Consider the following 25269-nt stretch of genomic DNA (forward strand, 5'->3'; position numbering starts at 1 on the left):
TCCCAAAAGAATTTACCAGCTAAGTAGCGAGACTAGCCCAGGAGCCCAGTTCTGATGACACCTGAACCAGAGCCGACAGCCTGCACCTAGGTGGCGCTCGCCGCGCAGACCTGCAGTCCCGGCCTGCGCCCACGCCATGCTCCCGCCTCGTCGGGGAGTGGGGGGCGGGAAGGAGCTGAAGGGGGGGGATGGGAGCGGGCCAGGCCCTGCCCACCACCGGCCTCGGCGGGGGAAGAAGGAGGCGGACAGCCAAGCTGGCGTAACGAAGACTTTACTGAAAACACAAAACCTGCTAACCAAGGATTACGGAACCGGAATGTGGACTCGTAGCAAAACAAAACCAAACAAAAAGAGAGGGACAAGTGTCGGGAGGAGGGAGGGGGAAGAGAGGGAGGAGGGGAAAGGGAGGCTTTTTTTTTTAAATCTTCTTCCCGTTTCTTTAAAAAACCAACACAAGGAAACACACACGCAACACGCAACCAACGTTTGTTCCCGAGTAGAAACATAAATAGGGCGGAATCGGACACTCCCGTTCTCTTCCAAAAGGGAAAAAATTTTAAAATAAAAAAAAAAAGGAAAGAAAGGCAGAGCGTGAGGCTGCGAGCCCCTCGGAGCCCCTCCTCGGCGGCACAAAGGGGCGGCCGGGGCACGGGCTTGTGCAACACGCGCGGGGTTGGGGAGACAGAGGTGGCGCGAGGGCGGGGTCTGTGCGCTCGGGGTCCCCACCCGGAGTTAAGGGGGATCCAGCTTGTCGAGTCCGGGGGCGCCGAGTCTCGGAGGAGTCCTGGGCGCCCCCCCACCGCAGCGAGTTCGCGCATGCGCCCCGCGCTCAGGCTCAGTACGCGGGGACCTGGTGCTGGGGCAGCAGCTGGCAGCCGCTGTTGACGTGGCTGAGGACTTTCTGTTTGAGCTGCGCCACCTGCTCGCGCAGCAGGCTGGCGGTGGACGCCAGCTCGGTGTTCTGGCTTTTGAGGGTCTTGACTTTCTCCTCCAGGCGCGAGATACGCTCCAGCTTGCGCTTGCGGCACTTGGAGGCGGCGATGCGGTTGCGCAGCCTCTTGCGCTCCGCCTTGATACGTTCCTGCGTGTCCATGTCGATGGGCGACAGCGGAGGGCTGTCGCCGAAGCTCGGGACGTCCGGCACTGTCTGCGGCTCGTCCTTGAGCGCAGCCAGGCGCGGTGGATGGGGAGGTGGCGGCGGCCCGAGCGCTCCGGGGGGCGGCGGGAAGGACACTGGATCCGCGGCGAAGGCCACGGTGGCCGCGCCCCCAGAGGGCCCGGCGCCACCCGCGAAGCTGCTCAGGTTGGCGTAGACGGGGGTCTCCGTGGCTCCAGGAGTGGCCGCCAGGTCCCCGGGCGCGGGGGGCGCGGTGGCCCCTGATGTGGCCGCGGTGGCCGCGCCCAGCTGGCTCTGCTTGTGTAGGTCCTCCAGCGCCTTGACGAAGCCCTCGGCAAACTCCTGCTCCTCGCTGGCCGCCACCTTCGGGTAGAGAAACTGCGTGCTGGTCGGGGTGGTGGTCACTAGCCCGTTGGATTGGATGATCAGCCTCTCCAGCTCCGGCGACGCGAGCTTGAGTAGCCCAAGGTCCGGCGACGCCAGCAGCCCGTCGGGGGCGCCGTCGGAGCGCAGCGCGGAAGGTGCAGTGGCCGACCCGGGCTTCAATCCTGCCGCTCCCTGCTCCGCCAGGCTGAGCGTCAGCGCGTCTTTCTTCAGCATGCTGCTCGTCGGGGGCGCCCCGGGGAACGCGCGGCCCGGGGGCGCGAAGCCACCACTGCCGGGGGCCCCAGCAGTACCGGCGACGCTAGACGCACCCGCAGCCAGGCCGCTCAGCGCCTCCTCTCCGTAGAAGGGCGTTTCCATCCCCGCCTCCCCCGCCGCGCTCGGCCCCGGGGCGGGGGGAGTGGCCGCGGCCTCCCCGGGGGGCCCCGTGCGCCCCCCAGTCCGCTGCCCGTGCTGCCCGGCTCCGCTGCGGGCCGCTCTGCCCCGCGACGACCGCGCGCACCCTTATAACCTCGGCCCCCACGATGAGCTCACCGCCCCCGTTCGCCATTGGCTCGAGGTGACGTCGTAGATTTGCATAAGGGGGCGGGGGCCCGAACGCCCTCGCTCCGTGGCTGCCGCGGCCGCTGTTGCCACGGGCGACGCTAGCTACAAGGCACAACAGCGCGCTGCATTGTGGGTTGACGTCATGGGGGTGGAACTGAACGGGGCCTGGCTGGGTCGCCACGCCCAGCGTGGAGTGCTGGACTCAGTATCTGTCCTGGTCTCTCTTTCCGTCCTTCCTCCATTCTGCCCGTTTCTCCTCTCTCCCTCCTTTTTCTCTGCCCCTCTCTATGTCTCTCTCTGACCTGCTCTCATCGTGTGGGTCTCTGCCCTCATCTCCCTTCTGGCACTTCTCCTATGGCGTGATGGGCCGGGCCTCAAGAAACCACGCCCCTGTGTAGACACGCCCACCGCAGACCACGCCCCGCCAAGGGGGCTGGGCGGCGGCCTGGGCTCCTTTGGCCTGGCTCGGGGCTGGCAGGTGCAGGGCAGGATGGGGGAGGACAAGGGAGGTCCCTTGGAGTCCCCAGAAGTTGTTGGAAGTGCTTTGCGTCCTGTCATTCAGAGAGATGCCTAAAACCCGACTTCCTGTCTTTCAGAGGGGAAATTGAGGGTGGGCTATGTGGAGTCCACTCGGTCAGGGCTCCAGGAAGCCGCCAGTTTTTGTGGTTATTTTGTTATCTATGTGAGAAAAAAAGTTTAAACGTTTGTTTTGGGTTGTTTTAAGACAGGGTCCCATTCTGTAACCTCCGCTAACCATGAACTCACTTCAATCCTCCTGCCTCCCCTTCCCAAGTGTTTCAGTAACAGGCCTGACCGCTTCAGCTCCGCCTGAAGTTTTCGGTTTTGTTTGTTTTGCATTTTACTCTGTGTGAGTGTGTGTGTGTGTGTCTGTGTGTGGTGTGTGTGTGTGTGTGTGTCTGTGTGTGAGTGTGTGTGTCTGTGTGTGTGTCTCTGTGTGTGTGTATCTGTGTGTGTGTGTGTGTGTCTGTGTATGTGTGTGTGTGTGTAGCGCACCTGTGGAGGTTGGAGGACAGCTTGTGGGAGTCTGAAGCTCAGGCACCTTTCAGAGCCGCCCCCAAGGCCCTGGTTTTGGATGCTTTGGGGCCGGACCTCACTCTGTAGCCCAGACTGACTTCCTGAACTCCCAGCAACCCTAGCTCCGCTTCCTGGGTCCTGGATGACGATGTATGCTCCTGGGTCTTGCTTTTAACTGTTAGGACAGGCAGTCACTCTGTACCCAGCTCCTGGAACGATAGTATAGTCACCTCATCCCAGCGTGAGAATTGGGTCTTGGGTCTGTTGTTTGAGTTTGTGTTTCGAGAGATGGTCTCGCTTTACAGCCCTGGCTGTCCTGGAATTTACAGAGATATGGGCCTGGCAAGTGCTGGGGTTAAAGGCCATCGTGCAAAATGTGCAAGCCCGGCCGGTCTCGGACTAGGGGTGACCGTCTGCGGTGACCGTCCGCCTCCATGGCTAAAATGCTGGAGTGACAAACCACCGCCTCACTATGGCATGTTTGGGGATAGGCTTGTGGTTTTGTTTCTGAGTCTCTTTTGAGCCAGGATTTCCTGTAGCTCAGGCTAGATTTCTCGGCCTTCTGAGTGAGAACACAGGCCTTCCCCGCAGAGCCGCGGTCAACCGAGTATTGCGGCACGGACAGAACTTGGGTGCCCCAGCCCGGGGCAGCCATGGTGGTACACATTCTAACCCCCGGCTCCACCGGGGCCTGGGGTGGGCCCCAGGGTGGAGCTGATGAACAATCCAGGCGGTAATTACCCCCCCTTAATTAGTACATTATGCCCGCTAGGCCTGATGGGCCAGGTTTTCGGCTTGCTGGGAGTGGGAGGGACAGGCCCCACTGCACTCAAGAAGACAGCCCTCCTCGGCCTCCCACCTCTCACCGTGACCCCTATCTGACCTGTCACCCACTCGAAGCACCCTGTGGTAGGTGCTTCGCGTTTCAGGGCCGTGGGGGGCTCCACCTCCTGCCACCCCCACGCCCTAGCTTGCACAGTTGTGGCCTTAGGAAGCCCCCACATCCAGGCTTTAGTGCGTTCTGTAGCCAAGGAATCACACAGAGCGAAGGGTGTACTCCTCCTGCACCGCAGAGGACTCTTCCACACACGTGGGGTTTGCGATCCGCGGGCCAGATCCCAGCCTGGGGCCCCCGAGAGGGCTGAGCCAGCTAGCGCTGGCACGCAGCCAGCCGGCCCCGGGCGCCAATCCCGCCTCTCCCCGGGACCTTTGCACAGCTGGGGACGCGGGAGGCTCCGCCCTGACCTTGGGCCTTGGCCTTGGCGATGGGGGAGGGGGTGGCCCTCTGGAGGCTGCGCCGGTTTGAGCTGGTTGGGGACCTTTCTGTGAGTCTGTTTTCCTGCCAGCCAAGGGGAGCTTTTTGTATTTACGCGAAAACTAAGAACAGTAAGGGCTGAACATTCCCTTGTTTTTCGGGACAGAGTTTCCCTGTGAAGCCCTGACTGTCCTGGAACAGGCTCTGTAGACCAGGCTGGCCTCAAACTCAGAGATCCATCTCCCTCTGCTTCCCGCGGACTGAGCTAAATATTTCCTGTTGCATTTCTGGGGGGGAGAGGCCTGTGAAGGGCTACAGCCTGGGGAGTCTGCTCTCTCCCGTGAGGTGGGTCCTGTGCACTGAAGTCGGGCTCGCCCGCCTGGCAGCAAGCGCCTTTAGCGGAGAGCCAGTCACCCCGCCAGACATTGTTTGACTTTGTTATTTGGAGAAACTTAAACGGCCGGTCTTGGGGTGCTCTTGGTCCCTCTAAAATATTCCTACTCAACCTTCAAAACCTCAATACGGAGAGGAGGGGGCTAGAGAGTCTCGGGGCGCTGTGCTGCACTGGAGGAGACCGGAGCATTGTGTCTGTCAGTGGCAATGGAGCTGTGCCAGGAACAGCGCCCACTTGGGCTCTGTTTTCGCTTGTCTTCCCTGGGCAGTGTCTGGGGAAGGAAGTGACCTGCCCAGGGTGCCGCAGCCCAGGCTGGAGACGGCGCGGCCCCCACACAGAGCCTGATGTCTCGTGGGCCTGGATTCGAACCCCCAGGTTCTTGGGCCCTTCCCCAGTGCGAAGATAAATTTGACTTTTTTGGTTTACGTTTTCAGTCTTTACTTGAATCGACAGAAACTGATCATAACTTCACATAATGGGAAGACCCGAAGGGGGCCCCTGGGAGGAGCTAAGGCAGGGGACTGCCCCAGGCCCGGCCCGGCTTGTGGGGGCAGAGCGTGTGGGCTCCGTCCCCAGGTGGCTGGGCCCGTGGGGCGGCCGCATTCCTGAGGGTCGGGTTACCGGGAAGACCGCGGCCTCCCCGCCCCTCCCGCGCTGCTTCCGCCGGCGCCGGGGCTGCGACCGCAGGTGTTTGCGTAGCCTCTGCGAAGGGACCCACGTCCTGTTTTCTGGGTCACTGCCAGCTCCTTCCAGCCTCATAAAACCTTTTTAAAATGAGGAAATGAAGCGCACCCTCTGCTTCCTCACCAGCCCAGTGTCTCTGTCTCTGTGTGTTGGTGACTGACCGACACTCAAGACTTAGCCATTGAGGGTCTCGCGCACAAGGGGAAGCCTTCCCATAGGTCCTATCTAGTGCAGGCAAGCGTTAAAACGCACCTGCTGCCTACCCAGTCCCAGCTCGGCCTGTCCAGATACTTTGTTTTGTTGCTTGGTCTATCCTATCATCTCACAAGGCCTTATGGTGCATATACTGAGGTGTGTGTGGTTTAGGGGGTGGGGAGCCATCCTCTCTAGGTTCTTTGACAGTAGACAAGTCTTTTTGTTTTTTCTTTGTTTTTTCTTTTTTGGGTTTTTCGAGACAGGGCTTCTCTGTGTTGCCCTTGCTGTTCTGGAACTAGCTCTTGTAGACCAGGCTGGCCTTCAACTCACAGAGATCCACCTCCCAAGTGCCTCTGCCTCCCAAGTGCTGGGATTAAAGGTGTGTGCCACCACCACTGCCTGCTCAGAGAAGACATAAACATTACATTTATCTCCATTTATCTATTTGGGTGGGGGTGTGTGTGGCCTGGTAGGTTCTGCTTTCTGTTGTCTTGGTGACGAGTGCCTTTCCATGAGCCCTGTCACCAGCCAGTCAAGAGAACAAGTCTTCCTGAAGCACCGTCTAAGCCTAGTGTGGTCCACCCTGTCATGAGGAGTTGAGAGCCAACCTCAGCTAGATAGAAAGTTTGAGGGCTGCCTAGGCTACAGGAATCTCTGTCTCAAAATACAAAACAAAAACAAGAATACGAATAGGCAAATGAATGAATGAATGAATGAAGGGTTCTACAGTAAGCCACTTTTTTCTTTCTTTTTTTATTTTTATTTTATTTTTATTTTTTGGTTTTTCGAGACAGGGTTTCTCTGGCTTTGGAGCCTGTCCTGGAACTAGCTCTGTAGACCAGGCTGGTCTCGAACTCACAGAGATCCGCCTGCCTCTGCCTCCCGAGTGCTGGGATTAAAGGCGTGCACCACCATCGCCCGGCTTTCTTTATTTTTTAAAGACAGGGTTTCATTGTGTACCTCTGGCTGCCTGGATCTCAGGGAAGGCCTGTCTTTGCCTCTAGAGTGCTGGGTCAAAGGCGTGCACCACCACACCCAGCTCTCCAAAGCCCCTCTCTTCTGCTTTTGCTTCAAATGCCCTTTGGATCCCAAGGATGGAAGGCCTAGAGACAGACCGTGACACCGTGAACTGAGACCAGAGCTTGGCTGTTACCCTCAGCGTCCAGGGCTGGGGTGGGGCCTTACAGGGAGTGGTGTTTAAGACAAGGAGAGCCCAACCCAAACATAACTAGGTGCTCCTGTTCCCTCCCTCAGGCTGTGGAACCAGCACACAGTAGGCACCCAGTTCACGTCTGAGTCATTGCTTGCTCTTGAACCTGAGAGTTACAGGTTACAGGGTTTCGGGCTATGGACCCCACTAGAGAGAAGGAAGTTCCTCCTCCACCAGGTCCTGCAGGTCAGTGACAGTCTTCCTGTGGTGTGTGAGTGAATGGCACAGGAAGGTTGTCGAGAGGGCACCTTTACCCCTGAGTGGGGTAAACTGAGGCAGCCCTGCACACAGGCCTCCTGTCTTTGGAGATCTGGGGGACAGGTATTTATAGAACCCAGCTCTGGGGTCCCTCAGTGAAGAAGAGAACCAGGCCTGCCCCTCCCCCAGGACAGACTTGCTGGGCGTTAAATTGGAGGAAGGGAGGGAGAAAGGGAGGCCATGTGAGGAGGGATGGGGAGACTGGGCCTGTGGTACACCTCATCACTATATTCCCGTGAGGCCCGGAGGATGAGCACAGACTGGGCTACAAAAAGAACACGAAGGGGCCCAGGGTTGAACAGAATGGCGACCCTAGGAACTTAGGGACCAGTGTGCCAGCCGCAGGCTGGGAGCAGGTGGTCGGACCAGGAGGTGCAGGTTAACTTCAAAGGTTGGCTGTGTGAGTGGGGTGCAGCCCTGGGGAAACAGGCCCATAACCCTTTCCTGTCCCCTCCCCCTGCTCCTAGTCCGGGGTCCTCGGCTAGGACGAAACGATTTAGGGTTTATTTGGGGATTTTTTTTCTTTTGGTGTGTTCAGGGCGCAGATGCATCCTTACCCAATCCACGGGTGGCCTGTACCTCCATTTCTCTTGCCGCCCAGGGACAAAGCTGTCGGCAGGTGCGCAGGGCAGCCTGGTAACGGAGAAGAGAACGAGCCTACACAAGGTGGCAGCGCCCTGCCTCCGCTGCGCACCGCCCCCTCCCTGCGCCCCAGCCCGCTGATAATCAAACCCAGCGCTGGGGGAGGGGCGTTGCAGAGAAAGGTGGGGCGGCAGGAAAGTTGTTCTGGAACACGAGTGGTGCAAGGGTCCTGGTCCGTACAATCAGTCCGACCCACGTGAGCCAAAATGTGACCTAGATCCCCAAGGGTCGAGCACCTGAACTCTTGACCCTGTCACCAGCAGGCTGTCCCTCCTCCCTGCTCCGGCCCTCCCACCCTCCCTCCTTCTGCTCCCTCCTCCCTGCACCCGTTCTTTGTCCTCTTTTCCCGCCTTTCCACAAAGCCGCCAATCCCGTGCAGATCTGCAGGCCTCTTCTGGGACCTTGAGTAGCTTGAGCCTGGTCCTAGGGTCCAGCTCCTGCCTTGTCTGCACGGCCTGCTGCACACCCCAACAAGGAGCAGGGCCACAGTGCACAACCAGGTGAGCGCAGCCGGGCTCCTCTGGGCCTTCTATGCCGGAGAGGACCACAGGCGCCCTTCTCCATCAGTCACTCTGCTTTTGCTGCCCTTCAGGACCAGCTTGGCGATTTGTACTTCTCTCTTTTCTTCCTTCCTTCCTGTTACTGGAAAATAACAAACACGCCGGGCTGTCTAGCTGCCTCCGTCTGTAAAAGCGGTGGCTGCTCTCGGAGAGGCTCCAGGTTCGGTTCCCAGCACCCACATGAAGGCTGGCTACCGTCTGTAACTCCTGTTCCAGGGGATCCTAGGCCTCCGGCCTCTACAGATGCGCGCGCGCACACACACACACACTACACTGCACAGGTGCACATAATTAAAATCGGTCAGGCAGTGGTGGCGCACGCCTTTAATCCCAGCTCTCCGGAGGCAGAGGCAGGTGGTTCTCTCTCAATTACAGGCCAGCCTGGTCTACAGAGTGAGTTCTAGGACAAGCTCCGAAGCAACTCAGAGAAACCCTGCCTTGAAAAACAAAACAAACGGAAAGTAATAAAAAAAATTAAAAGAAACCACAAAATAAAACAAATAAAAGGCCAGGCGGTGGTTCACAGGAATGTCTCTGAGTTCGAGGCTGGCATAGTCTATACAGTGAGTTCCAGGACTACCAATGTCACACAGAGAAACCCTGTCATGAAACAAAACAAGACACAGTGAAACTTAATGTTAGCCACAAAGGCAGACTGGAGAACATAAATAATCCAGTCAAGGTCCCAGCCCCTCTTGCTGTCCTCATCCTCCATGGGGTGCCCTCTGTCAAACCCTACCAACATGGCCCGCAGACTCAGTAGCAGCACTCACTGAATCATTGAGGATTTCCCACACAAGGTACTCGAAGAAATGGTGGGTACAAAACTGGAGGGTCCTGTCCAACCCACGTCCCCGTCCCCGCCTGGGGCTGCTGGGGGTGGGGCTGCGGCCTGACCTGAGAACTGTAACTGGGCAGCCTCCAGAGCAGCACCCAGGGCTCCACCAGGGCCCCTGATGTGCCGCCGCTGTCCAGAATTCTGCTCTAGCCTCTACCACACTCAACAGAAGACACTAGAAAACTGACCTGTGGGGCTGGCTTGACAGCCCCTCTGGGCAGGGAGATGCCTCAGGGACACCCTGACCAGTCTCCGGATGTGGGGGGACAGGGTATTTAGCCCTGACTGACCTGCCTCACTGTATGGACACCAGGCTGGCCCCAAACTCACAGAGATTCCCCTGCCTCTTCCCAAGTGCTGGAACTAAAGGCGTGCACTGCCATGCCCAGCCTTCAGTTTAATTTTTTTTTAAAATATTTATTTATTTATTTATTTAGTATACAATATTCTGTCTGTATGCCTGAAGGCCAGAAGAGGGCACCAGACCTCTTTACAGATGGTTGTGAGCCACCATGTGGTTGCTGGGAATTGAACTCAGGACCTTTGGAAGAGCAGGCAATGCTCTTAACCACCGAGCCATCTCTCCAGCCCCTTAATTTTTTTTTTTTTTGCTTGTTTGTTGAGTGCTAGGATTAACATGTGTGCCACTACCGCCGGGTTTCAGTTTATTTTATTTTATTATTTGGGTTTTAAAGACAGGGTTTCTCTGTAGCTTTGGAGCCTGTTCTGGAACTAGCTCTTGTAGACCAGGCTGGAAAAGAAAAAAAGACTTAAATAAAATTGAACTCTGTGTTTGGACTTTATAGAATATCAAACAATGATCTCATGCGACCCAAGAGAAATCCCCGAGAACTGAGTTTAGGCTCTGTCTCCAGAGATGGCCCTGTAGGACTGAAGGGGAACCAGAATGATGTGCCTCCCAGCTGGGGGGACCAGAATGATGTGCCTCCCAGATGGCACCAGTCGGTTCAGGCTTCGGGGCAGCAGAAGGACCTAGAAGGGCCTGGGCCACCGTTTCCAAATGTACCTTTGGCATGGTTTTCGCCTGTGGTGAGATCTGAGTGGGAGGGAGGAGGGGGTCTCACTGACAGTGAGGGCTGAGCCCCTGTCCACAGGTTCTAGATGATTCCCTGCTCCCTGGACAGACAGCAGCAGTGCCCAACCCACCGTACCAAACCAGGTACTCTATGACATCTGAGTGTGCCTACACGGCTGTCACAACCCCGTGCACAGAGCATGCTTGGGAGACCACGGGACTAGCATGTCAAGGGCACTGAGGAAGGTGGGTGCGGCTCCATCCCTTGGTGCCCCGGCTTGGCTCTGAGTGTGACTAAATACCGCTTCTTGGAGTGTCTGTTCTCAGTCCTTCAGTGTTTCCTGGCTGCTCGTATCTGGGAAACAGACTGTGAGCTGTCCTCCATTGTCACTGAGGTCAGAACCCTGGGAGTCCGGGAGAGGTGACCTCTTGGCACCACTGGACCGGCTGATCTGTAGAGGCCTAGTTCTCCTGGAGAGCAGGCAGGGATCCCAGGGAGGCCCGGGAACCAGCCAAGAGCAGCTGGTGAGAGCTGGGTGGGCACTGGCAGGCCTGATGGCTCTCAGAGCTGTCACCTGGGCTCACAGGTCACCGCGATTGTGCAGTGCTGGGCAAGGGCACAGGGGGTGGGGGCGGAGATGGGGCTGTGAACGTGGGGAATGCAGGATGATGGGAAGGTCCTAACTCGACTGACGGTTGGTGGTAAGGCTCACACAGCTTAGAGAGGGCCTCTTCAGAGGGGTGCTGACATTGGGGGTCCCAGAAAATGCTAAGACAAAGACGCGGGAAGACTGGCTGGAGATGGGTCAACGGCATGCTCTTGCCTCCCTGTCCCTCCCTGCGCAATTGTCTTGAGGGAGGAATGAGTGGCCACGATAAACCCACCCCATGGAGTGGAAAGAGCACCATGGGAAGCACGGTTGCCGGCATGGCACAGCAGTCAAGGGCACTTGCTCTGCCAGAGAACATGGGTTCACTTCCCATCACCTGCGTGGGGCTCATGCCATCTGTAACTTCACTTCCGGGCATCTCTTTTGGCCTCAACAGGCACGGCACACACACGACACCCAGGCTTGCATGCAAGGAAAATACATAAAATTTAAAAAATACAAAGTTTCATAAATGTATGTTCAGAGACTTACGTTGTTGACTCCATAAGGGTGGCCTTAAGTTTCAACACCACTAAAATGAACCTCAGAACTAGGGATCTTTGGGTGTGAGTCCTGACCTGACAGGAATAAATGGAGTTTACTCTCAGACAGCCTTAGTAACCCCTAGTTTTCTATATCCCCAAAGAATTCCGCAAGGAAATGACCAAACATCTCCCCAGTACACACATGAGCAGATGTCTGTCCCCTGCAGGTGGACTACAGTGACACTCATTCACGGCTCCACTTCAGGTCCCTCCCACAAAAGAGGGAGGCTCCTCTGACCCCCACATTTGGGTATGTGCTATAGGAGTATCCTGGGGAGCCCCAAAGGCATCGCATCCAAAGCTCACAGCCTGACCGCAGCCGTGCGGGAGCTAGTCTGGTTCCTGTGCGACACCAGCGGCATCCGTGGGGCCTGGAGACACCGGCATGGTCACCAGGAAAACAGCTGGGGACCAAAGATTAGCATTAGATATGATTTTAGCTGGAAACAGTGGAGTCTGTCTGAGGGAACAGCTCCAGAGATGACCATTTCCAGGGCCCCCAGGATCTCAGTCCCCTCACTAAGAGGTTCGGAGGTGGATGGCTGCTCTCAGCTCAATACAAGAGTGGGCCACGCCGACAGAAAGAGGAGCCCCTCCCGCACACTTAGTCATAGCTGGAGTCCTGACTTGCTTTTCCCGTTAGAGGCCCAGTCCAGAGACCTCCAGAAGCGTAGTTGCCAAGCAGGGAATGTGAATAAAACGGGGGAGGGGGCATGAGGACTCTAGTCTCTCCTGTCAGGTAGGTGTGGGCAGTATGCCTGTGCCTGCTTGGCCCGACATGACAGACACCTTGAAGTTCCTCTGGAATCCTGGCTGCTGTCAGCCAGTGAGAAAGTGAGGTGGAGGCAGGGGCTGTGGGCCTGTGCTAGCTCACTAGTTCCCGTGACCTGTGCGCAGAAGGCAAGTTCGCCTTGCTCAAAACCTGAAACCACCAGTCTGGTGATGTGTGACCCTGATCTTTTAAAAAATTGTGTGTGTGTATGTGTGTTGTGTATGTGTGGTGTGGTGTGTGTGCGTGGTGTGTTGTGTTTGTGTGGTTATGTGTGTGTGTGGTGTGTGTGTTGTGTTGTGTGTGGTGTGTTGTGTGTGCGTGGTTGTGTGTGTGTTCTGTATATGTGTGGTGTATGTGTATGTGTGTGTGGTGTGTATATGTGTATGGTGTGTGTATGTGTGTGGTGTGTGTGTGTATGTGTGTGTGTATGTGTGTGTATGTGTGTGTGGTGTGTATGTGTGTGGTGTGTGTGTGTATGTGTGTGTATGTGTGTGTGGTGTGTATGTGTGTGGTGTGTGTGTGTATGTGTGTGTATGTGTGTGTGGTGTGTATGTGTGGGGTGTGTGTGTATGTGTGTGTATGTGTGTGTGGTGTGTATGTGTGTGGTGTGTGTGTATGTGTGTGGTGTGTGTGTGGTGTGTATATGTGTGGTGTGTGTGGTGTGTGTGTGTGTGTGTGGTATGTATATGTGTATGTGTGTGTATGTGTGTGGTGTGTGTATGTGTGTGTGTATGTGTGTGTGTGGTGTGTATGTGTGGGGTGTGGGGTGTGTGTGGTGTGTGTGTATGTGTGTGGTGTGTGTGTGGTGTGTATATGTGTGGTGTGTGTGTGTGTGTGGTGTGTGTGTATGTGTGTGTGGTGTGTATATGTGTATGGTGTGTGTATGTGTGTGTGTGTGTGTGTGTGTGTGTATGTGTGTGGTGTGTGTGTGGTGTGTGTGTGTGTATGTGTGTGTGTGATCTGGCTGCACGCATGCCCATTCACTGTGTTTGTGCCTGGTGTCCTTGAAGGCCAGAAGAGGGTGCTGGATCCCTAGAACAGGAGTTACACACGGTTGTGAACCACCATGTGGGTGCTGGGAATTAGTCCTGGGTCCTCTGAGAGAGCAGTCAGTGCTTTTAACCACTAAGCTGTCTCTCCACTCCCCCATGTAGTCTCTGAAAATGGACAGGCATATATGGGTGTGAGGTCCCAGAAGGCTCAAGGGAAGGTATTCCCAACAAAGGTCCTCGGGTCAGAATGTGAGGAATGGTGCGGATTTCAGTGGGGGAGGGGTGACCCTCGGGAGTCCCCAGAACCTCATCAGCTAGGATATGAGACTGATTCATTACCAACCCATAACTCCTCTCTTTTCCTCAGTTTACCCACCCGTGTGTATTCCCCAAGAGAGGCCATAACCCATCAAGGCCAGCTGTGCTGTCCTTGGTCACCCAGCCCTTGAAACATGTCACCTGCTCCAGGAGACTGAGGGCCTGAGCTGGATGCAGTTCAGAAGTTAGATTTCCTGTCTCCAGTGATGCCCGAAATCTGCTAAAAATATCTGTGGCCCCTGCCAGGGAGGCAGCTATGACGGTGGCTGGGCTGCAGTGACGATCTTGAGTCCTGGGAGCATCCGGCAGAGCCAGTTGCCATGGTGATGCTGACTCAGAGGCAGAGGCAGGTAGCGGCATCTGGTACTTGGCTGCCCGCCTCTGCCTGGCTGCCTGGCCGGTACTCAGCATCCTGCCCAGCACCCACCCTGTGTCCTCTGCGGGTGGGCATCAGGGTCATCACTACTGGCTGTGGGGGTGGGGAGAACACACAGGCCACAGGACAGGTTCTCCACAGACACCTCAGTCATAGCAGGAAGGTGACACACGTGGTTTCTCATGCCCTTGACAGAGGGCCCTTGGGGTACACCCACATACAACCACCAACCTACCCACCATGCTTCCGTCTGTCCATCCCTCCATCCCACATTTGCAGAGCATGTCCTGTGCACTAACATCTGGGCACCAGGTAGTCACTGTGAGGACGAGGTCTGGCCTGGGACCTCATGGACACTCCAGCCCGTATTTGGAGCTAGCTAAGACACCACCTGTTTCTCATATCCTGCCCCCTCCCCAGCAACCCCAGCTCATAGCCTTCTCCAGCACCCAGCCACTGATTCCTGCCCCAGGGCCTTTTCATCCCCAGATGCCCCAGGGACGGTTTTCTTCACCTTGCCTCCGGGGTGTCATCTTGGCTTTTTTGTTCATCTCCCAACTTCAGAGCATAAAGTCCTAGGAGATGGTGTCTGGCAAGCAGAGGCCAAGCACCCTGGCTACCTCGTGACACTTTCTCCAAACAACAAAGAAAAGTGGGCAGAGCCTGGAGCCACAGCCACTAATCTCAGCTCTCAGGAGGTGGAGGCAGGGGATCTCTGCGAGTTCAAGGCCAGCCAGGGCTACATAGGGACCCTGTCTTGACCTGCATGCATGAAGTACTAAATTCAACATGCTGGGTTACTCCAGCAATGGGGAGGGGAGACAGATGGGTCCCCAGGACTTCGGCCAAGCTACCTTATTTGGCAAACCATAGGGCAGTGAGAAACCTTACATCAAAGAAAAACAAGCAGCCAGGTAGTGGCGGCACAGGCCTTTAATCCCAGCACTTGGGAGGCAGAGGCAGGCGGATCTCTGTGAGTTCGAGGCCACTTTGGTCTACATAGTGAGTTCAAGGTCAGCCTGGTTTACAGAGTGAGTTCTAGGACAGCCAGGGATACATAGAGAAATCCTGTCTCCAAAAAAACGAAAAAACAACCCCCCGCCCTAAAAAAAAGAAAAGAAAAACAAGCTGGGCAGGGTGGGGAGTGGGGGTATGGCTTAGCAGTTAAAGGTGATTGCCACTAAGCCAGACAACCCAGGTTCAGTCCATGGTACCCACATGGTGGCTGGAAAGAAGAGAATGGATTCCTGCAAGCTGTCTTCTGACTTCAACAGGCCCACACCATGCTTACACACACAAACCTCACAATAAATAGAGAAATAAACAACTTTTGGAAAAGCAAAGTGGATGCCTCCTGAGGAATGAACCAGGGACTGCCCTGTGACTTCTGTACGCGCATGCGCAGAGATATTACACAGAAAAAGGCATATCAAAGAACAAAATTCACTCAGTAAACAAAGTGAGACACTCAACCCCTGCACTTGGTAAGAACCCAGGGTCAGAGAGGCCAGTTCTGAACTAGACTGAGCAGTGACTCACCCTCCCTTAGGGAGAAGTGGGTGGGGCGGGGTACTGCCTGGCCTGATAGGGCACCTGCTGAGCTGGGGGGGGGAGGTGCTGGGGCCAGCTCCAAGCTGGCCTGTGGCCCCAGGGCTTTTGCACGTGCTGTTTAGGCTGGCAGGGGATCTCACTGTGGAGCAGAGCACAGCTCCTCACTCTGTGCGCCATTCTTAGGGCTCCAGAATGATCCGGGGCTTCCTAATGAAGACAGACAGGCCCATTTTAGGGAACTTGGGGCTGCATAGTGACCCCAGCGGGCTGAGAACTCCTGACCTTCCTATCTCATTTGGATCTGAGAGGGCTCCACGGACAAGGTCACCAGGTTCAGAAAAGGCTCCCCTGTGTCAAGGCAAGGAGGGTGGGAGGGAGAGGCTGTAGGAGGCCAGTATTTTTAGGAACTGAACAAAGCCCTGAAGTATGTCCATGGCCCCTCCCGAGAGCAGGGTGGGTGACTGTTTTGGAGCCTGGTTCCAGCAGAGGCGGGACGGATGGAGGGCATGAGTCACTGCTTGGTGGCTCTGGAGGAGGCCAGGCCCAGGGAAGGGAGCTCACTGGGTGCAATGGCCTGGTGCTGCCGGCAGTGAGGCTCAGCCTTCATGGGAAAATTGCCTGGGTCCCCAGTGGACCACAAGTCGGTTTTCACCAACTCCACAGCCTGTAAAATGTAAGGCCTAGCAGGGTGGTGGGAGGCAGAGTTCAAGGTCAGCCTGGTCTACAGAGTTCCTGAAGATGCCACCCCGAGCATTTATTGACTTAGTGCTTGCTTTATGGCCAGCCTTAGGGAGACTGCCATGCTATGCATTTGCTGCATGCCAAATGCTCTCAGGGATAACGACCATGCCACACATTTTCTGGATCATTTCTGTGTGCAAGGTTGACTCATCTGCACCTCACATCTATTTTGCACCTGCCGCACACATACCAGGTGGGTCCTAGGGGTGAAGGTCATTGTGCCAAACATTTGCCGGACACTGGGCCAGTAGTTCACTGTCACTGTGCACTTGTTGGTCACCTGCTGCATACCAGGCTGACCCTAGGGTAGTCAGAACATCATGTATTTATTGAGCAGCTACTGAAGTGGAGGCGCAGATGGGTTGATGCGGTTCAGGCACCTTACCCAACATCTCCAGGCCTGTGTGGCCGCAGTTGCTAGGCCAAGGGTTCTTGTTTTGTAGTGTAGTGCTGGGGAGGGAACCCTAGGCCTCCCCACAGGCTGAGGGAGCCACACCCCTTCCCAGAGGAGGACTTATTTTCCAAGTGTAACCCCGAGGAGTCCAGCAGTCCCTGCCAGGCGGAGCCCAGAGGAATGAAGGCTTTGGCAGAGCAGGACCTCAGAGGTCACTGGCAATGTCAGGTTCTGGGAGGAGAGGGAAGCAGGTACCTCCCACTCTGTGGTTCACTGCTGTCGCAGTTCTGGGTCTGTGTTATTTGACACAGGCTCTCCCTGTGTAGCCCAGGCTGGCCTTGCACTCACAGAAATCCACCTGCCTCGGGCTGGAGAGATGGCTCAGTGGTTAAGAGCATTGCCTGCTCTTCCAAAGGTCCTGAGTTCAATTCCCAGCAACCACATGGTGGCTCACAACCATCTGTAATAAGGTCTGGCGCCCTCTTCTGGCCTTCGGCATACACACAGATAGACTATTGTATACATAATAAATAATAAATAAATAAATAAAAAAAAGAAAGAAATCCACCTGCCTCTAGTGCTAGAATTTAAAGCATGTGCCTGTCCAGCCGCTGCTGTCTATGGCTGGACAGTAACAAGGGCACCCTCCTGAGCCCTGGCACCTTGGCATGCGCCTGGAATGCTACTTCTCCAGGTGGCTGGGCCTGCAATCCTGCCTCATACACTGCGACTTCTGACGCTCAGGATCACACTACCTGGGGGTCAGAGTTTAACCTGTGGTAACTGGTTCTCCTGCTCCACCATGTAGGTCCTGGAAATCAAACCCAGGTGGCCAGGCTTGGCTGGAAGCACCTCCACCCACTGAGCCATCTCATTGGCATCCATATTCACCCTGAATGTCACCTGACCTTTCCCCTGGGTAAGGGCTCTACCATGTTGGCTAGGGGCCAGTCCCCACATGTTGTGACATCCCTGTGTTCACACGGTGTATGGCCAAGCATCCTGTTGTCCTAAAACTGTATAGTAATGAAGTCCGCCTGGGAGAAGTTAGGAGGGGGTGATGGGAAACAGTAACACGGTGGGAAGCCACCTGCCCTGGAAGGGGCCCCTCTGCAGTCTCTGGACCTGGCTGAGCCACCCTGTAGCTTGGGCCCCAGCAAGGAAGGGGAAGGCAGGCAGAGTTATGGGAAGGCGGCCCACAGGAGAGCAGCTGAGGTCAGGTGGTGGGTGCGGACACCAGCACAGCAGGCCTGGCTCAGACAGAAAGATCTGGGCCTGGCTTCTGGGTTTTTTCTGCGGAGGTACTGAGGCCGGATTCCTGGAACTCACTGGGGAGAACACAGAAACCCCACTCAGCTCAGAAGCTTCTAGAAGCCAATGCGTCTAAGCCAGACTACATGTTCTAGGATGCAAAGACAGTTGAGGTGGCCGTCCTGGATCCTGTGTCTCAGGAGGGTGGTGGGACAGGAACGGGATGAACACAGGGGCCTAGGGTCTCAGCTGTTGGGGACTGAAGGCCTAGGACAGGGAGGCTGCACCATGTCCTGACTCTCGGGGACAGAGGACAGGACCAGGGAACAGAATGCAGTCCTGCATAGCGGTGCACTCGGGATTAATTAACTAATCCCTCCTGGGATTGGAGGTCATGCTAAAATGCACAGTAATCACATCCTCACTGTGTGGGTCATGAGCACAGGCGCAGGAACGGGGACAGAGCCCTCTTGGTAAGCACTCACCGAGCATTCCTGAAGCCCTCGGGTCCCACCCCAGCATTCCCTGGCTGTAATCCCATTCCCGGGAGTCCAGTGTCTTCTGGTTTCCGTGGGCACTGGCCATACATGCAATGTGTACACACACAGACAAATACCCACACAGAAAAAATAAGTGTAAGGAAGAAAAAAAAAGTTTGTTGCTGGGTGGTGGCGCACGCCTTTAACCCCAGCACTCAGGAAGCAGAGGCAGGCAGATCTCTGTGAGTTCGAGGCCAGACTGGTCTACAGAGCAAGTTCTAGGAGAGGCTCCAAAGCTACACAGAGAGAAACTCTGCCTCAAAAAACCAAAACCAAAAAAAAAAAAACAACAACAACAAAAAAACAAAATCATGAAAGAAAGAAAAAAATAAAAAAGGCCAACTGTGGCATGTTCTGGTTCCTGCTCCAGGACTGCTTCACTGATGAAGCAGCTGGTCAGCCCTGACACACACACCCCCACCCGCCACAGCGTTGCAGTCACAGACCTGGCTTTCTGAGTGTCATGTAGCCCAGGCTGGCCTGGAGCTCCTGTTCCTCCAATGCAGGGTCTGCCCCACTCTAACCTCTGCTAGGACCAGGAGACAGACAGACAGGCAGAGCACAAGCTCATGGAATTCTGTATCTGATAAGACGTAGGGAAGGTGCAGAACTGGCTGGATCTGGTGGTGCTCACCTTTATTTCCTAAGAAGAGATAGGGGTCAGCTGGGAGGGACTGGCCAGTCTGACACGCGCTGAGCCTAAGGTTCCAACATGAAACTGAAATCAAGCCTGGAAGAAGTCGGCCTTTCAAAGATCATCCGGGGCTTCAGAGGTGCCTCCGACTCGGAATCCTCCAGAAACTGAGTCAGTGGGAGCCAGGCACTTCACACAAAGGTACCCGGGGGCTAGTCCACCATCCTGGGCTCTGCTCAGGCTACTTCCATTTACTGCTTTCCTGCTTGCCGCCCTGGCTTCTTCTCGGGCTGACCGCGGCCTGCTCCTGGTATGCCACCCCGGCCCCGGCCACCAAACACACCTGCAGGGGAGAGAAGAGGTAGCGGCTGAGACACCAGCTTCCCTATGCAGGGGCCACAAATGCCTCCAAAGGCAGAGGATGGGTCTGTGGAAGACCCCAGGCTGTACCCAGATCCCCATGGCCTCATCTGCCCACAGGAGCCCACACCCTCATGACTGCTCAGGGTGCATAACAGGGGTTCCTGGGTGTCCCTCCTGACCTCATTGTGACCCTACCTCGGCCAGCACCACCCATGCCTCGGCCTTTCTGCTGCTTCTGCTGCTGTGGTCCCCCTCGCCCGCGGCCCTTGGCGGCCTCTTCCCGCACCATATCAATGATCTCATCGGGGATGCGTAGGTACTTGATGGTGCTGCCACGGATATAGCACTCGGGCATCCGCCAGAACTTGTCGCCGTCCTGGGGAGGGAGGAGGTGTCACAAACGGGCACATTCCCTTCAGTCCAGCGGTGCGGCCCCCCAGTGTGGACACTCACCCTCGATGTGCAGATCACCTCCCGAAGGTTGATGTTCATCCAGTTGTCACAGCTCACCAGGTGCCCATTGTATGTCTCCCCATTCTTCAGCTCCACCAGCTGTGGGAGACCCTGGTCAGCCCAGCCAGTGTAGCCAGGCCCCACCACACCGGGCTTCTCCTCCTGACTACAGCTTTAGGAGCTGCTGTGATGACCAGGCACAGTGCACAAACAGACAAAACTCTACACTAGCTGGGCATGGTGGCAAACCTGGCGTCCCCAACTCTGGAGGCTGAAGCAGGAGGATAGTGAGACAACGGGCAAGCCCAGGCTGCTCATCTACATGAAGAATATTACACAGCCAAGAAAAGTGGACGAACCTCAAGACTGTGTTGAGTGGCAGGCGGACCACACGTTCCTCACTCAGAAACACCTTCAAGGCGCAAAGGCAGGCACAGCGGCCAGGGGCTGAGGGAAATGAGGTCTACTTCTGAGGGTAACAATGTTTTAGGATGGGACAGAGGTTGAACTCTGGCTGTGTGTAAACAGGGAAGGTGCAGGACTGGCTGGCTCTGGTGGTGCTCACCTTTATTTCCTAACAGAAGAGACAGGGGTCAGCTGGGAGGGACTGGCCAGTCTGACACGCGCTGAGCCTACGGCTCCAACATGAAACTCAAACAAGTCAGAGGCAGCAATCCTCTTGCGGTACTGGGGATGGAACCCAGGCCTGGAGCATGCTGGACCACCTCTTGTCCACTCAGTCACACTCCTGCCCCTTCTCAAAAAACCGAGTCTCACAAGCTGCCCATGTTGGCCTTGCGCCCATGACTAAGCTGCTGCTGCAGGCTCCCAGGCAGCCGCGATGACAGCTGAAGCCACTGTGCTGGGGACGGGACCCTGTCAGGTGCTCTCAACCCCAGCTTGAAGTTACTCTTATTTTTTAAACAGATTTTTTTGGACCCTTTACTCTTATTTGCATGTGCTCAAAGAGTGTGTGTGTGGAGGGCAGAAGCCAAGCTCAGGGGAGCCAGTTCCCTCCCCGTCATCATGTGGGTCCTGGTGAACTCAGGTTGCACACCTGGCAACAAGCACGCGACCCACTGAGACATCTTGGAACTGCAGAGGCCTGGGGTTTGGGTCCAGAGTGGCCGTACTCACCATGGGGTGATTCTGTGCTGTCTTCAGCAGCGACAACGGGAGCTGGAAGACAGACAGCAGTGTGAGTCCCTAGTGCAATGCTGACCATACAGGCAAGGAAACCCCTATTGCATATGACTCTAACTTAGGTCACAGGTGACCTCTCACTGTCTCCTCCTGTAGTTAGTAGTCACTTGGACTTCTCTGGACCATTTTAGTCATTTCTCCACAACTACTGCAACCCAGAACCACAGGATGGAATACAGCTCTCCATGTCTAGAGGTAACCTTGTGGTAACCTAGAAAGTTATTTATCTGGTTGGTTTCCGGAGATGGTGTCTTGTTATACAGACTAGGAGGGCTGCACCTTCTGAAGCACAGGGCTGCACAGTCTGGGATTTCTGCTTCCGTGTGCTGGGGATGAGGGCAAGGGTTCCGAAGTTCTCTATCAGTGAGGAAGGAGTCCCTGGAAACACAGAGCAGGCCTGTCCCTGTGCTTCTAGGAGGGGCGGCTTGGGGCATCTCCTGGGGCCCAGGTGGCAGGACTGATACAGGACATGGTGACAGAGCAGCTGGTAACACTGCCCTCCAGTCCCACAAACACCAACATAAACCACACTTGTCTCCCCAGTATGGGGGGGGGGGGCTGAGGCAGCGGGATCAGTAGTCAGTCAGCCTGGGCTACATGAGACCTATCTTCAAAACTCCCACAAAAACCCAAACACAAGCCGGACACTGGTGGCGCACGCCTTTAACCCCAGCACTGGGGAGGCAGAGGCGAACTCTGTGAGTTCGAGGCCAGCCTGGTCTACAAGAGCTAGGTCCAGGACAGGCTCCAAAGCTAAAGAGAAACCCTGTCTCAAAAAACCAAAACCAAACAAACAAACAAACAAACAAACAAAAAAACAAAAAAAAGAAAACAACAACAACAAAAAAAACCACAGCCAGGTGTGGGGGCACACATATTTAATGCCAATATTGAGAGGCAGGGGCAGGTGGATCTGTGAGTCCCAGGCCAGCCTGGGTTACAGTGAGGCATCATCTCGAAATACAAACAAACAAAAAACAGAGCAAAACAAGGGCCCCAGACTCCTCAGGAGCCACCATGTTCAGTACAGTAACTTCGGGTCACGAGAGGACTGGGGAACTCTGCATCCCATGCCTTGATGGTTAGTGACAAGGGTGTCCAGGCCGATCCGCTAACAAATAAAAAAGCCACAGCACGCAGCCTATGGATAAGTTCCAGGGAGGCAGGGGCACTATCACAACTCTTGGTACAGTGTGAAGCCAGCATGGGATAAGAGACCCTGTCTCAATAAAGAAACAAACACAACAGTCAAATCCCTGGGTACAAGGGACAGCAGGGGTTCAGCGGACACCCAGGGACTCCTGCAGCTGGGTGCCGGGCAGCCACGATAAGGCTTACCCTACCGTTAAACTTTTGCTGTTCTGCCAGGGCCCCAGCCACTGCCCACAGTGCCCTTCCCCAGACTTGCCTTGCTCAATGCTGCTGAGCATGTCCCCACCTCTGGCCAGGTCCTAATGGCCACCTTGTTTCCACCCGCCACAGCAGAGGCCGCTCTGTAATTACGGAGTGATTAGCACCAGTCTCCCCAGCTAGAGAGGACCTCAGTGTGGGTGTAGGTTCTGCTGTGGCAGAAAGGGGCAGTAAACACTTGCTGAACACAGAGGGGTGCCAGAGGGGGCACCTGGCACAGGTGGGGTAAGTAAAGTGTGCCCTGGGGACAGGATGCCACCCTCAGTCCCAGCCCTGAAAGGCTGGGAGGGCCGCTGGCTTTGGCTGTGCTCTAACTCCCTCCACACAGAACGTGCTGGAGTCCCAGCACCTCCAGCCAAAGGAGCCAGGTTCAGGGCAGGAGATGCCTTCTCGGCCAGCCTCCAGACTTTGGGGTCCAGTGTGTAGATGAGAAGGGTGGAGGCCCAAAGTCAACGGCTCAGCGGGGAAACTCCTGTACCAGACTGACCGACCACAGAGATCTAGAGGAGTGTCCGGGGATTACACGGGACAGGTGTCCTGCCCTGGGCAACCCCTCCAGGAAGGTCAGGGTTCAGGGGCTGTGTGGTTCAGGATGCAGCCAGTAGGGAGCGCTTACCCAGCATGCGCCAAGCCTGCACCAAATAACCTTCCAGCCAGCACTCTGGAGGGAGGGGATCAGGGGTTCAGGGCCAGCCTGAGCTACATGAGAGCCTGTTTTCCCAGCCTGAGACAGGTGTGAAGGTGTACACGTGTCTTCTCCATACTCCAGAGACTGAGGATGGAGAATCATGAGTTTGAGGCTAGCCTGAGCTACATGATATTCAGTTTTAGAAAACTGAAACAACAAACCGAACACCCTACCATCAAGAGCTGAGGAGACGGATTACGTCCGGCTCAGCATGCGACAAGGAGACCCGCCCTCCTCTTGGCCACCAGGTGGTCTATGAGTGCCAGGACTGGGGAGGCCTGAGCCTGGCATGCTGACATGTCCTCCTGAGCAGGGCATGCCGTGTGTCCCGGGAAGAAACAACACTCTGCTGGGTTTGAAAAAGGCGTGGGTGGCTACGGTCAGACATTAGGTAAGCGACAAGTCGGCCAAAGAAGCCCACGTGAGCCCTCAGCCCCGCCCGCTAGCCGGAAGTGCAGCATTCCTATCAATGATGGTGGCAGTCCCGGAAGCGGTCATAGTCCCTCTTCCGGCCGCAAAAAAACGTGTCTATCCAGAGGTAATTCCCAGTGGCGACGGGCTGGGAGCCTGGCGCGGCGCCGGTCACCGCCGGCCTCGGCTTCTCCCTGTCGCAGCAGCGCGGAGGCCCCGAGCACGCGCCCCCGCCCCGCGGCCCTCACCATCTTCCTGCGGAGACACTTCCTCCGCTGCACAGCCGCTCGCGCTCCCGCCGGCGCCCGCGGAGCGCCACCGGACTGAAAGGGACTGACAGAGCCTCCGGCCACTCAGAAAGGGGCTCAAGGGACACTCCTCCAATTGGCGTAAAGCAGGGCGGTGCCTACGGAGCGCGACGGCCGGGCGTGTCGTAATCACGCTGCGGGACTGAGGGGCGGCCGTAAGTGAGGCGTGGGAGAGACGCAAAAGGCCGAGGCGCGCCTCGCGCCCACTCCAGGGCGATGCTGGGAAATGGCGCCTGCGCAGACGCGCGCTCCTCCGTCCGTCCGGCGCCACCCTGTGGGCGAAGCTGACCGGTGCATGTGCGGCTGGACGGCCGGGAGTCCTGCCTGTTACGGTCCGGCCTCCAGCCAGTCCTCACCGCTCCCTTCACCTCTGCTAAGCCAGACAGAGTCCTTGAACACAGACGGCAGGTCCGGCGCTTCCCCCGCCACAGGAGGGGAAACGGAAATTGCTGGACCTGTGTTTTGTTATTTTCTTTCTTTTTTTTTTTTGATGGTTGAAAAAAGTCAGTAGACTCTTTATTGCTTCTGGGGTGTAGGGCTCAGGAGCTCTTGGTGGGACGGGTCCGTTTCCTCTTCACCACCACAGGCTTCTGGCTTCGTAGGATGGCACTGGCCCTGTGGATGGCCGCCATGCGCAGATCGGGGCGGTACTTGTTCTTTCGGATCATGTGCCTGATGCTGCTCAGGGTGGCCCGTGCATTCTTGTTGATAGTGGTCCTTACGTAAGAAGTAGCTGGTTTGCGCTGACCGAATCTGCGTTTCATGACCACCACGACCCCTTTGCAGTCGGCCGCGGGCTCCACTCCCACTGTCTTGCGGTGAATCAGCCCGTTGTAGCGGAAGGAATTGCGGGCTTTCAGATTGTTGGGTTCGGTGCTGTACGTCTGCTTATTCCTCTTGATCAGGAAACTGGAGCAGTTCCGAACGACCATCCATTGCAGATGCGCAGACATGGCGGCGCCTCCTCTTCTATGGCGGACGGAGACGGAAAGAGCTGGACTTGTGTTTTGAGACAGGTTCTGTGGGCAGCCGATGCTCATCCTGAAGTCACAACAGTGCCGCCTCAGCTTCTTGAGTGCTGGCTGTTTGTAATGAGCGTAGTAAACGCCCTCTAGACATGTAAAGATAGCCTAGTGGGATCCCCACTGTGCCCAAGGCTGCACCTGATGACCAGAACCCAGGAACGTCTCTCGTGATGACAACTGGGCCATCCATAAGCGAACCCGAGAGCAATGCTCTGCTCTGCTCTTGAGCGGCGACGCCACCTTGATCTGCTCAGCGGCTAGGGTAGGGTAAAAGGGCCAGCCAAAGAAACTCACCAGAATCGCACCTCGGCAGGGAAAGAAATACTTTTGAACCCAGGACCAACGAAACCCACCCTGACCCTGAAACCAGTGCCAAAGAAACACACTTTGACCAGAGTCGATGAAAGAAATATGCCCTGGCCCTGAAATTATTAGGTTAACAAGGTTAACAAGGGCCAGGGAAAGAAACACACTTTGGCCCTGAAGCCAGA

General features: G+C 56.1%; 2 protein-coding genes and 1 pseudogene across 3 annotated transcripts; all 3 read right to left on the minus strand.

Moving 5' to 3' along the window:
- Positions 1-255: 255 nt before the first annotated feature.
- Positions 256-2048, minus strand: Jund (JunD proto-oncogene, AP-1 transcription factor subunit). Its single transcript, XM_075987136.1, has one exon. The coding sequence runs from the start codon at positions 1859-1861 to the stop codon at positions 836-838; it is 1026 nt and encodes a 341-aa protein (XP_075843251.1). The 5' UTR covers positions 1862-2048; the 3' UTR covers positions 256-835.
- A 16854-nt stretch (positions 2049-18902) lies between these two features.
- Lsm4 (LSM4 homolog, U6 small nuclear RNA and mRNA degradation associated) lies at positions 18903-23820 on the minus strand. Of its 2 annotated transcripts, XM_075987137.1 has the most exons (6): positions 23694-23711; positions 22963-23007; positions 20871-20912; positions 19734-19832; positions 19476-19656; positions 18903-19260 (listed from the first exon to the last, which is right to left on the minus strand). In XM_075987137.1, the coding sequence occupies exons 1-6, from the start codon at positions 23694-23696 to the stop codon at positions 19169-19171; spliced, it is 462 nt and encodes a 153-aa protein (XP_075843252.1). In that variant the 5' UTR covers positions 23697-23711; the 3' UTR covers positions 18903-19168. The 2 variants fall into 2 exon arrangements, with proteins under 2 accessions (XP_075843252.1, XP_075843254.1); XM_075987139.1 differs by lacking the exon at positions 22963-23007 and having other exon boundaries at positions 23694-23820.
- On the minus strand, positions 20870-24808 carry LOC142857950 (large ribosomal subunit protein eL28 pseudogene; annotated as a pseudogene).
- Between the last annotated feature and the right edge of the window lie 461 nt (positions 24809-25269).

This window comes from Microtus pennsylvanicus, chromosome 9 (genome assembly GCF_037038515.1).
Source record: "Microtus pennsylvanicus isolate mMicPen1 chromosome 9, mMicPen1.hap1, whole genome shotgun sequence".
NCBI lineage: Eukaryota > Metazoa > Chordata > Mammalia > Rodentia > Cricetidae > Microtus > Microtus pennsylvanicus.